Genomic DNA, 12,947 nt, shown 5'->3' with positions numbered 1-12,947 from the left:
CGTTCTGAGTTGTGACAGAAAGTGCTTTGTGCGTAAAACCCTTTCCCTGCTTTACACCCCAACCTTGATCTTCCCTTATGATTTGACAGAGCAACACAGACGGACTTCAGGAGGTGGCCTGGGGCGGCCTGATCTACTGTCTGGGGGTGGTTTTCTTCAAGAGCGACGGCGTCATCCCCTTCGCCCACGCCATCTGGCACCTCTTCGTGGCCACTGCGGCCGCCGTGCATTACTACGCCATCTGGAAGTACCTGTACAGGAGTCCTGCAGACATAATCCGTCACTTGTGAGATATATAGTGATATATATATATATATAAAAGATAATCTGCACTTGGCCTCTGTAACAGTATTATTTGACTTAAGGAATTCGGGGAAATGGGAAAATTGCACAAAACAAACCCTGCACTGACTTGGGTAGTTCTCTGAACATGGTTACTGTGAACTGACGTTGTGTGTGTCCCGCAACTGCCCGTCGTATGGCAAGTGCTGTAAATAACCAAGATACTGTACTGCAGTACCGAGAGTCCATTCCATGTTGGTAGAACTGGCGACCTGATGTTTACAAACAAATTTTGTATCCTAGGTTAATTTTACAATTTTTAACTACGTGAATTTTTCTAAATTAGCGATCCAAATGGTGAAGTCAGTGCAATAGTGAAAATGTAACTCGGGTTGAAATTGGTTTCTATCACCTTTCCACTAGCCGTTTATGAAACATGAATCGCAAATACTCTACTTTTACCACCCATTATCTTGGTGTAATGTGACTTTTCTATAAAACTATCGTGTTTTTTGTAAACTTTAAGAGTACATTTATTGAACTGAAAACACACAACTGTCATCTATGCAGTTACTCCTGTTGCAAAATCTTGCAAGAAATGGTTACATTCCACATACTGTACTGACAAGCAAACATTGTACCTCTCCAAAGGTTGTATTACAGTGTAATTGTAATAACCACTTTTACTGACTAAAATCTAAATGTGATTCTGCTGAGTTTTAACGTGATAGCGTTCTGCTCATCTCTAGTACCACTTAAAACAGCACCTTGATTTGGCTTTGATTGGAATGAAGTGCTTTAAAAGAAATAGTTAACATGAGTTTCTCCTCAATATTCCCAGTTTAGTGGGTGCAACAGCTGGAGAAAAGCTGATTTATCCCAGGTTGCAGGATGATGGGAGGCGGGCAGACGATACCCGCTACCCAAACCCATCAGCCGCTTCTCCAGGGTATGTACGTGGATATCGGTGCTGTTACATTCCAGCTTGGATTCTCAAAGGGATTTAAATCAGCTCTCGCTGGGCCGGTTCTGTTGGGAAATCCTGGTCAGAGCGATTTCCGGCCACGTTGGTCACTGGTTCTTCCCCAGCGCTGCGTTCCATGGAGCTTGAAGAACCTGTTGCTCTGGGGCCTGACACAGAGTGAATCTGGTCTTTGTTTTCTTGATAAACCCAAACGTGGTAGCAAGTGGTGACTGTAGAACACATGCATTAAATGACCAGATGTAGAAGAGTCATTGTAACACTGTTTGTCCAATCATTGTAATTCTCCCACTATATAACGAATGTCTTATATTAAGATTGACTTTATCCTTTTTCTAATTTACTCAGTTTTTCATGTCAGTATTTAAAAACAAAACCGAAACGTGTTGCCTTTTTCAGATGTTGTTCTGGATATTGCCTGTCTGCAGACGATAAGTACCAAGATAGGGAAGTTTTTCAAGGTACCGTTTAATATTGCACCTAGATTTGGCAGCAGTTTGTGTATTTTAGAACATATACATTTGTGTACAGAACTTACAAGAGGGACAAACTTTAAATTCAAGGCGTTGAGGAGGAATTGCTGTGTGGTGTGAAGTGATGGGAGAAATGGCACCACTGCAACAGTCGTGAACTGCCCCAAAGGGAACAGCTGGACGGGTCGTTCTTTACAACAGTCTCACACATCTGGATGCCTCAGTTTTTTAACATTGTGTCTGTTTTAATATTTTCCACTTTTTGTGAGTTCATATTTTTTGTTTAAATGCAGTACTGTTAAAACCACTAAAATACATAGAAAAGGTTTTCTGTAGTCAAAAGTGAAACTATTGCTTGACTATGTTTGTTTTAATTTTAAGTTAATTTTTCATGGCATTGCTTTTTGGAGCGTTTGAAATGGTTTTTAAAAAATTTCAATTCGCCAAAACTCTTTTGAATTACTGTATTCTAGTCGATACGATCTTGAATGTACTAGACTTAACAATAAACATTTTGTGCAATTTGGAAGCTGCTGTGTTCTTGGTGGTTGGGTTCTCTTTCCCCTCCAGCCCTTCTGCAGGGAAGTGAGGGACTAACTTGCTCTTGACACAAGCGACCCAGAGCTGAACCTGCTGACCCTCGTGCTTGCTCACTCAACTCTTTAAAGAAACATGATAGGAAAGATTGCAATCTGAATTATTCAGTTCGTGGCATGGAAAAAAGTTTGTGTAGATGTTGGTCAGTATTGGGAACTTGCTACTTTGCCCTTTGCTGTTCTGGATCTATTTTCTTATAGCATTATAAACTCTTGGGTGGACTTTTTTTTTTCCTCAGTTACATGACACCAAAATAATTTTGCTCCTATCCTTATAGGGCTATCACTGCATTAATATAGACAAGCTGAACTAGAAATGCGTTTGTGTCTGGAAAAACAAGTATGTCAATTAGCCTTTCTTTTCCTCTCTCTAACTGCAGCTCTCAGGCTGGTTCCTCCCAGGAGTAACAGAATCCCAGAATGTCAGGGGTTGGAAGGGACCTGGAAAGCTCATCCAGTGCAATCCCCCCATGGAGCAGGAACACCCAGCTGAGGTTCCACAGGAAGGTGTCCAGGCGGGTTTGAATGTCTGCACAGAAGGAGACTCCACAACCCCCCTGGGCAGCCTGGGCCAGGCTCTACCACCCTCACCATGAAGAAGTTTCTTCTCAAATTTAAGTGGAACCTTTTGTGTTCCAGTTTGAACCCATTACCCCTTGTCCTACCATTGGTTGTCACCGAGCCTGGCTCCATCCTCGTGACACTCACCCTTTAGATATCTGTAAACATTAATGAGGTTGCACCTCAGCCTCCTCCAAGCTCCAGAGCCCCAGCTCCCTCAGCCTTTCCTCACACGGGAGATGCTCCACTCCCTTCAGCATCTTTGTTGCCCTGCGCTGGACTCTCTCCAGCAGTTCCCTGTCCTTCTGGAACTGAGGGGCCCAGAACTGGACACGATATTCCAGGTGTGGTCTCCCCAGGGCAGAGTAGAGGGGCAGGAGAACCTCTCTGACCTACTGACCACCCCCTTCTAACCCACCCCAGGTACCATTGGCCTTCCTGACCACAAAGGCCCAGTGCTGGCTCATGGTCACCCTGCTGTCCACCAGGACAGCAGTGCTTTTGCTAGTAATGGTTGTTGCAGTAGCAGAGATGGGATTTCTTCTGAAGCAAATGTTTTTAAAGCACTTGATTCTGTATTTTCAGTGCTTCCAGGTTTTAGAAGCGCAACAGGTACACCGAGTGTGACTGAAGCAGTGATAACATGTTTTAATTTTGTTGATGGATCTTTCCAGAGGATGTCAAGGATGCAACAGGTACTTTGAATACCGTATAATTTTACTCCCGTCACTTTCAGGTCATATTTTTCTAGTACAATGTTGTGTGCACTATAATTCAGTTATCTAATGGGAATTCATTTAAGGATTTATTTTAGAGTGCGCAGTTTCTTTGTATTCTTTAATCTGACGCTCAGGACTCTGCCACTGGTTTGGAAACCTCTTTGAGTCACCTATACAATTATTTAGGTCGGGTGTACGTGGCCACGTGCTGTCCCCACAGGCCGAACCGTCACGGCCACATCACGTGCTTGACGGAGCCTTTTCTCCATGCTTCGCTATTTTTAAAAGGATGTAGGATGTTGGTCTCTGCTCGCTAATTGCTTTCACCATCAATAGGTGTCATAAGATTAAAGCTAAAAATAGGTACCAAGAGAATGAGCGGGCTGGGCAGGGGGGTGTGTGGATGCCTCTGTGGGTCACTCAGTGAGAGGCTGCGTCCTGCTGCCTGAAAGTGTTTAATTCGTCATGTGCCTGAATAAATTCTCTGAGTACTGTCATAGTCTGGAAAGGGAATGTGCTTTAAGCACCTGAAATGTTCGCTGGTGGCAGTTTGGAAATGTTCAGATGCTTTTAATTTGGTGTTAAAGCAGCGCTGGGAGGACCAGTGGTGGGATGTGCAGGTGGCCGCACACCCCCAGGCTGCTCAGGGCTGGGTTTGTGCTGCGCAGCCTGGCTTGAAAATTCGGAGCAAAGAAGCTGGAGGTGAAGCACCCGAGAACATCTGTGCTGTGGACAGGCTGAACTAATGGAGCAGTTCTGTCTTACAGGCCCAACCTCTAGGGAACGTGCTGGTTTCATTAAAGAGTTTTCAGATTCCTGTTTGGGTGGTGTTTTGTGGTGAGCTGGCGTTTTGTTGCTGGGCTGGGGGTCTGTTTGCTGGCTGGTTCTCCCCAGGCACCTCCTGTTGGTGCTGAGAGTGGTCAGGGTGGCAAACACTCGTTCCCTTTGCAGAACCAGGGCACTGGTTACTAAGGATAGGCTGGGGACCCAAAATCCTCTTGCAGAAGGCCGGCAGTGGAGCCAGCGCCGGTTTTATAACCGAAGTTACATCATGGACTCTAATGGAACGAGCGGCTCTCCAAAGGATCTGCTCAGGTGTCTCTTGCTCGGCAGCACGAGCCCTACCAGCCGTAGCTTTGTGCGCCCAAATCCTTTAGGTGCCTTCCAAAATACCCCTTAAATTTTCACACAGGTGAAAAGCCAGTAGTAGAGGCCTACTGAGTGAGTGGTTTGAGCTCCAGCAGATGTCTCCTGGCTTTCTGGTGTGTTGTGTTTCCTCCCAGGAGTGCTCAGAGGTGTACGGGCAGCGACCAACCAGTTTGTGGTTCCTTGGCATGATCAGCCAGACACGGAGTTTGGTCTCCAGCAGGACGTTCAGAGCAGAGCAGAGCACAGAATGCTTGGACGGAGAGCTGTCGTCATTCAGGATGTGGAAACAACGAAACCCAACACACAACACCTGCAGAACTTCAGGAGCCTGCGGTGTGTTCGGCTTCAAACAGCGATGAGTTAGCAGCATCGTAAATGCCCAAGGGTTGAACATCATTGCTGTGAGGACTCAACCAGCTTTGCAAATTAAAAACCCTGCACTTAGGAAGCTAAAGATTAGTTTAGGAAGGGAATATGGAGTTTGTATTTTTTTAAATGTGTATCTTCATGTGTGAACATCTGAGCAAACGAAAATGGCTTTTGTCTTGCAGCTGATGGTGGTGCTGAGCAGCTTAATCAGCCTTCTGCTAAATCACTGCACAGAAAGCTCGAAGGAAGGGACTCGAGATATTTTTAGCCCGTCCTGTGCCCGCAGGCGGGATGAACTCTGCCTGTCATTCCTGACGTGCCTGTCTGACCTGTTCTAAAAAGCCTCTGACAACGGGGATTTCACAATCCTCCCAGGCAGCTTATTTCAGTGTTTCACCCTCTGCCCTCTGAGGCTTTTTGCTGCTGTCCAAGTGATATTTTCTTTGCTGTAACTTCAGCCCATTACTCCTTGTCCTGGCTGCCATGGGCCCAGCTGTTACACCGTTGGAGACGGTCACTGCTTCCCTGGCTTGCTTCTCCCTTGAATTTAAACACACTCAACCCCTTCAATCTTTCTTCATGGCCACCTCATTTATCCATTAGTGGGATGTCCCAGGATGCCTTCAGAAGCAATTTTCCCAGCTGATAATGTGACATAAGGACATGAGAAACTGGTTTACACGGAGGGAGAGGTGGAAGCAGGAGCTGCAATCCTGTGTTTCAGGAGAAGGGCAGCGAGCCCAAGGCAGGTGATACCCAGAACCAGCAGAGAGCCCGAAGGGAAATGCAGAGACAAAATCAGCCCCTCCTGGCTGAAGGCTGTGAAAGCAGAGATGTGAAACCAACTGAAATATGGTGGAGAAGAACGAGGTCACTTGGCCAAAGTCTTTGTTAGAAGAAATTACCTCTGGCTTGTTTCATCAGTCCCAGGTGAAACTTGACTATTGTTTGCTCTCTAATAGTGTGGCCAGTTCTCGTATTTCGGTTTAAATTGGGTCTCCTAATATACAAAATAATTGATCATCATCCTCTTAGGGTCAAGTATTATAAGTACTGCAGCGTCGCAGAGGGAAAAATGCATTTGGGAGGATACGGCCAGATAGGAAGGAGGAAAAGCCGCTGCACAGCTCTTGCATGACCTCTGCTGTCGGTGCTGCCGAGGGAGCTGGGCCTGTGCTGCACACGGGGACGGTGACGGTGCGGGTACTGCACAGGGAGGATGGTGCGGGTACCACACGGGGAGGATGATGCGGGACCCACAGGATGGGGATGGTGCGGGTACCACAGGATGAGGATGATGCCAGTACCCCAATGGGTTTCCGGCAGAGCTGTGGGTGCTGCTGGAGAAATGCAGCTCTGCCCACACACCCACGGAATGTTTCTCTCCCCACGGTTATTTATATGTACAAGTGTATGCTAATGACTAATTATATGTGAAAATCTTCTGTCATACATCACTGTATATTAAAAATACAACACTCTCTAAAAGCACATATTATCTGTTGTATACATTATATAAAATAATAAACAGCTGCTAAATCTACACCTCATCTAAGAACACATAAGCACATGGGGCACGTGTATTGTATTACAGTGATCTGAGCTGATTGCGGGACTTGGTACCTGACAAACTTTGGATCCTGTCACCCGAGGCGGGGTGAGGGCGCTGATGGATGTGTACAGCCCCAGCAAAGTGTTATATATCATTTTCCGTTAAGCACACCTTTATATACCACTAAAATCTGTTTTGTAAATGGAAATACGATGAATTTATTAAAAATACTCTGCTAAATATGCTTTCTGAAAACATAATTATTGCATTTATAGCTATTTGTCCATATAGCTACACATGCACAGGGACACTGTGCACACGTTTTTATAACAGATACTTTGTGTGTATTAAACACAGAACTTTATGGTAATAAAACACCTAATTATGATACATAAATATAAACCTAGATTACTATGTTCTGCTAAATATGTTGTCTGAAAATATAACTGAATTTATACCTGGATCTACAATGGTGTATATGTACATATATACACCATGCACAGATTGGGGGGTGTGTGATGACAAATATCTCTGGGTGTAGTATACAGAACATGTCAAAACCAGACATTGATAGCAACAAAATCTATCTATATATTACAAGGCTATATTCGTAAATAGTGACAAATACACTATGTGAAATATAATTATTACATTTGTATCTATATGTAGATATACAGAGAGGCACTGAGCAGGACAGGCAGGGGATCTGACAGGCGGGTTTGAATGTCTGCAGAGAAGGAGACTCCACAACCTCCCTGGGCAGCCTGGGCCAGGCTCTGACACCCTCACTGAGAAGAAGTTTCTTCTCAAATTTACGTGGAACCTCTCATGTTCCAGTTTGAACCCATTACCCCTTGTCCTATCACTGGTTGTCACTGAGAAGAGCCTGGCTCCATCCTCCTGACACTCACCCTTTAGATATCTGTAAACATTCATGAGGTCACCCCTCAGTCTCCTCTTCTCCAGCTCCAGAGCCCCAGCTCCCTCAGCCTTTCCTCACACGGGAGATGCTCCACTCCCTTCAGCATCTTTGTTGCCCTGCACTGGACTCTCTGCAGCGGTTCCCTGTCCTTCTGGAACTGAAGGGCCACAACTGGACACAATATTCCAGATATGGTCTCACCAGGGCAGAGTAGAGGGGCCATGGGATGTCCCCCTAGCAATTGCTTGAAAAGGCCAAAGTTTGCCCTGCTGAAATCCAGGGTTGCAATTCTGCTTGCTGTCCTGCTCCTGGCACAGGAGATCCTGAACTCACCATCTCATGGTCGCTGCAACCCAGGCAGCCCTCAATCTTTACTGCTTCAACCAGACCCTCCTTGTTAGTGAGGATGAGGTCCAGCAGTGCTCCTCTTCTAGTCGGATCCTCCACCCTTTCCATCAGAAAGTTCTCGTCAAGGCACTGGAGGAGCTTCCTAGACTTGACCGGCCGAGCAGTCCTTCCAGCAAACACCAGGGAAGTTCAAATCCCCCACCACAACCAGGGCCGAAAGAAACCCCTCTGCCCAAGCCCTGATAGACCAAAGCAAGCACACAGATGAGAGAAGAAAAATTTAAAAGTTTATTAAACATTAAGAATAACAGACAAAAAATAAAAATAAAAATTGGGCCAAACAGCACGCAGGATGCAATCCATTTCATCTCATACAGCTTGATCTTATTTGTTAAACTTGTATTTAAACAGATGCTGTCTTGTGGTGTTGCCAGAAATACAATGGTTGATCACTTGTAAGTTTTAATACTTTTTTTTTATTATTTCCACTTTCACATAAAAAAAAAGTCAAGAAAATAAAAATAAACTGCACATCTCTAGTGTAAATTACATGCAAAAATAGATTTAAAGCAGTGAGTGGGGTTATTTCAAACCCACAGAGGCCAGAGATTCACACGCCGGGTCCTCCTCTCATGTCGAATCTCTCGCGTCTGTGGATTCAAGTCAGAACTTTATTTCCACGGTGCCAGGTTTAGCGACTTTAGCACCACTCAGTAACAAAAATAATCCCCCCCTCGCCTCCTCTGCCCCGGGCTTTCCCACGGAGAGCCCCGCGGTGCTCGTGCTCACAAATACATGGCAAACTCAATTCATTTGTAGAGGGTATTCTTTTGTAAAAAGAAAGAATTCACGAAGTTTCAGCAAAAACAAAAAGACAAGCATTTTACCAATGCTTACGGTTTAATAGAGGTCAGTGAATCATTTAGACATACATACTATTAATTATTCTGCAAATATAGATATTTCTGGTTTTATAAAATTACAATTTCATATACCTACAAGCTCCTTCTTGAGCAACAAAGCCACCAGAGGCGTGCTGAGCCCAGCTACGCTGCCCTTGGGAACCGAAAACGAGTTAAACTTTCCTTGATTTATTTTATTTTTTATTGTTATTTTGGGGTGCATAACCAGTTTTTTTTCCCAAGTTTTAGCCCACATATTTTGTCCTTGTATTTTTTTTCCGGGTCCCATGGTCAGCGCTGGGAGCCCAAGTCCAACAGGCTCCCCAGCAGCCCCAGTTCACCCAGCGCATCCCAGCCCTGGGGCTGCTGGAAACCCCCATGTTCCTCTGTGACCTTAATTAATAAATCTCTGATATCCAGCCTACAAAACCTACCATCTCCCTATCTTCCCTGCCCAAAAGAAATTAAAGAATTATCTGTAATTTTTTTGTTTTTCCAAGCTGCCTTTTACATTTTAAAGAGAGATTTGCGGTGAGGATGCAACTCACCAGTGGCTCTGAGCAATCTCATGCATCCCATTCCTCCTGGTCATGAATAATCATCACGATTACAACCTGTTGCAATTCCCTGTGTTGCTGCTAAAAGTGTGTCCTCAGCAGCGCCTGGTTGAGCCCCGTCGGGGGAAATATACAGTTTATTTCATAGTGGTGACAGCAGATGCACCGAGTGGTGCCAAACGCCGTCAGTCTCGTTTTGCTACCTGGGCGCCCAGCGGCTCATCCTGACCTATAGAAAATACACGTTAAACTTTGCTGCAGCACATGGAAATTCAGTTTGCTGAGTAAATGGTCCACAGGCAAGTGCTGCACGTTAAGGGATGCGGACAAGTCAGGGATGCTTGAGGAAAAATGCCATTGATGAGAGGGTGTTTTTAATGCTGCACAAAAGGTTGAGTCCTTTGTAACAATCTCCTGAAGCGTGAATAATGATTTAATGGAATGAACCGCCTTTTTATTTGAAAATAATGTCAAAACACTTAGAAAACTGTGAGCAAGACATGTAGCACCATATTTTCCTCACATGTCAATAACCGTGTGCAGTACGTACAACTGCATACATGAACAGAGCTATTTATTAAAACAAATCAGCTGGAACCAGGCTCTAGCAGCAGCAGCAGCAGATTAGAAATTACGATGAGGTTTTCTTTGTGTTGCGTATTATTTTTCTGCCTTTAGAAAATATTGTGTTGTCCAATCAAGAGTTGACTAAAATCCACGTTGTGCTTTGTCCCTATTCAACAGTTTATTTGTTTCTGATGGAAAATAATAAAGTGTCTCTTTTTCAGTAATATGGAACATTCTAGAAAGCCATATTACTTCCATAAGAATTTAATCTCCAGCACAGAACATGCCAGCGGTAGGCTTAAAATATTACAGATTTTTTTCTTTAAAAAACAACAACCAACAACCCACTAAGCGTTTCCTTTCTGTACAATAATGGAGAATATATATCTTTGCTATATATTTCAAATATGGAATAGCTCTTTCTTTTTGCTATATATATGTCTTTCAAAATACATCGTCAGTATTTGTACTTGAAAAATACTGTACAAAACAAACATACTATAATTATTCTGTATAAACTTTATACATTTTATAATATCTATTCTTTTGGTCTATAGTAAACACTTAGATTGATCGGATTAACCACAGTATATGACAACACCATCCCCTCCTGAAATACACCAGTGTCTCTTACATTCATTTTTCAGAAGTCCACTTTATGTTAGAACATACGCGTTCAAAGCAAATAGAGAGTTTAAAACAATAAAGTTCAGAACCATCAGTTCATGTCACACTCGAAACAACAATCACTAGGAAAAATGGCCTTTGCGAACCAGTGACGTCCTCTAACTGAATAAAAGTGATTTTTAAAACAGCAAGATATAATCCACAGAAAATATATTACAGAACATGGGAAAAACCAACTGAATTTAGGTATTTAAGTTTAAGTCACAAAATGGAACTTGAAGAAATGCAGAACTAACTGAAAACAGAAAAGCCCCTCCGATTTCGACATTGGATCTGATTTGATGCTATTAATTTTGTTCCCGTTTCAACTAATTATCCTGCTTCTTACACATGCGCTCCCTTTAGCAGGGGTACAATTAGCATGCTCACGTTAATGTGTCTTTTACTTTTCGTTAAAGACGTTAAGAGTCCTGTTGGGTAGGGAAACCGTCCTACGTCCACTAGAAGACCCGGGCAGCATGCGCGCTAGCGTACACGGGATTATTGCTTCGGGTACGGGCAGTGCAAACACTCTGTGCTCTACCGGCCGTGCTCCCACCGACCTGGGTCCGAGAGGAAGGAACCTTAGGAGCTAGAGAAGCCGTGACGGGATCTAGGATGAGTACAGCTGACTCGCCTAACAGCGCTTTAAATCTGAAGACGATTATCACCAAAACTTAAAATACAACAAAAGCGATCTATAAATTAATATCTCTGCAGTGTAGTACTAAATTATTATTTGTGCACTTTATTAGCATGTTAACTCTTCTGATTAGACATACTTAAACAATAGCTTGTTACTCTCCAAAAAAACTGAGAACTACTTTTTTTCTTTTTTCTTTTCTTTTTTTTTCCTTTTTTTTTTTCTTTTTTTTTTTAAATAATTTATACTGGGATCTTTCCAAGTAAATCAGGAGGATGGAACTGGTTACGATAACATAAAAACCCTAACCTGAAGCAGCACTGGAAAAAAAAAAAATATATATAATAAAAAGCTTACTATGGCGGCTCTCAACAGTCCAGGTAAAAATGTGGCACCCTTTGAAGAGGGTTCGTAAAAACGGGAAGTGCTGAGATGCACACGCACACGCACGCAAGCGCACGCACACATACACGGACGTGTGAACACACATACGCAGGTACACGCACGCGCAAACAACAACAACAAAAATGACGTAAGTCAGTTGTTTTTTCTGCTTCTGGTAAAGTGCTGAAGACAGAAAGGTTGGTTTGGGTGCGGTGCTATCGAACAGGAAACACATTGTCCATCTAGTCAAATGCCAACCCGCAACAAAAAAAGAAAAAGAAAAAAGAAAATAAACAAACCCACTCCCCCTCTCCTTGAATTTACAGGGGGCCGTGTCGAGCTTCGTACTTTGCGAGGACGTTCTTGCACTTGCCCAGCTCTTTCCGTAAGTCGGCCACCTCTTGGCGGAGAGCCGAGTTCTCCTTCTCCAGGAACGAGGCGCGGATGGCGATCTGGTTCTCCTTCAGCCGGCGCGCGTCCCGCGACCGCTTCGCAGCCATGTTGTTCTTTCTGCGCCTCGCCCAGTACTTGTCATCCTGCTCATTAAAGACAGAAAGACAGACAAACACGGTATCAGATTTCAGCAAACTGAGCGGCCAGCAGGACCTGCTCTTAGCCATGGTCTGCAGACTGGGGATGGCATAACTCGGCACGAGTGACAGATGTACACGGCACAATCCATGCTGTCACAGTGTTGGCACTAACCGCCTCATCCTCTCGACTGTGAATTCCTCCAAGGAAAAACGAAGCGATATTTCAGCGGTACAATCCATCTCGCATCCACGCTGACCTCGTTAGCACATCCACCTTTGCATGTGCTGACTCTCTACTGGCTGTTGGAGCAGTACTAACTACCTCTTGCATGTGTGTCTACTAATTACCTCTTGCATGTCCCTCATCCCTTGGCTCATCTTTCCCAGCCAACACAGAATCACAGGATGTCAGAGATTGGAAGGGACCTGGAGAGCTCATCCAGTGCAATCCCCCCATGGAGCAGGAACACCCAGCTGAGGTTCCACAGGAAGGCGTCCAGGCGGGTTTGAATGTCTGCAGAGAAGGAGACTCCACAACCTCCCTGGGCAGCCTGGGCCAGGCTCTGCCACCCTCACTGAGAAGAAGTTTCTTCTCAAATTTAAATGGAACCTCTCATGTTCCAGTTTGAACCCATTACCCCTTGTCCTATCATTGGTTGTCACCGAGAAGAGCCTGGCTCCATCCTCGTGGCTCACACTTTTGGTATCATCCGTTTTGTGCACCGTTCAGTTCCTTTTCTCT

General features: G+C 44.3%; 2 protein-coding genes across 4 annotated transcripts in view; one reads left to right on the top strand and one right to left on the bottom strand.

The window, feature by feature from the left end:
• MMD (monocyte to macrophage differentiation associated) overlaps positions 1–2,266 on the top strand; it is a 36,964-nt gene extending 34,698 nt beyond the window's left edge. For both annotated transcript variants that reach the window (XM_071816304.1, XM_065852394.2), the window contains exon 7: positions 90–2,266. In XM_071816304.1, the coding sequence (XP_071672405.1) occupies positions 90–290 (201 nt within the window). In that variant the 3' untranslated portion in view covers positions 291–2,266. The remainder of the gene's footprint in view (positions 1–89) is intronic.
• A 5,952-nt stretch (positions 2,267–8,218) lies between these two features.
• Positions 8,219–12,947, bottom strand: part of HLF (HLF transcription factor, PAR bZIP family member) — a 34,106-nt gene continuing 29,377 nt past the window's right edge. Inside the window, exon 4 of one of the 2 annotated variants that reach the window (XM_065852217.2) lies at positions 8,219–12,211. In XM_065852217.2, coding sequence (XP_065708289.1) covers positions 11,993–12,211 — 219 coding nt within the window. In that variant the 3' untranslated portion in view covers positions 8,219–11,992. The remainder of the gene's footprint in view (positions 12,212–12,947) is intronic. The other variant, XM_065852218.2, reaches the window with a different exon arrangement.

Source organism: Patagioenas fasciata, chromosome 18, assembly GCF_037038585.1.
Source record: "Patagioenas fasciata isolate bPatFas1 chromosome 18, bPatFas1.hap1, whole genome shotgun sequence".
Taxonomy (NCBI): domain Eukaryota; kingdom Metazoa; phylum Chordata; class Aves; order Columbiformes; family Columbidae; genus Patagioenas; species Patagioenas fasciata.
Note: the sequence above shows the minus strand (reverse complement) of the source record. Positions and strands in the feature narration are given on the sequence as shown.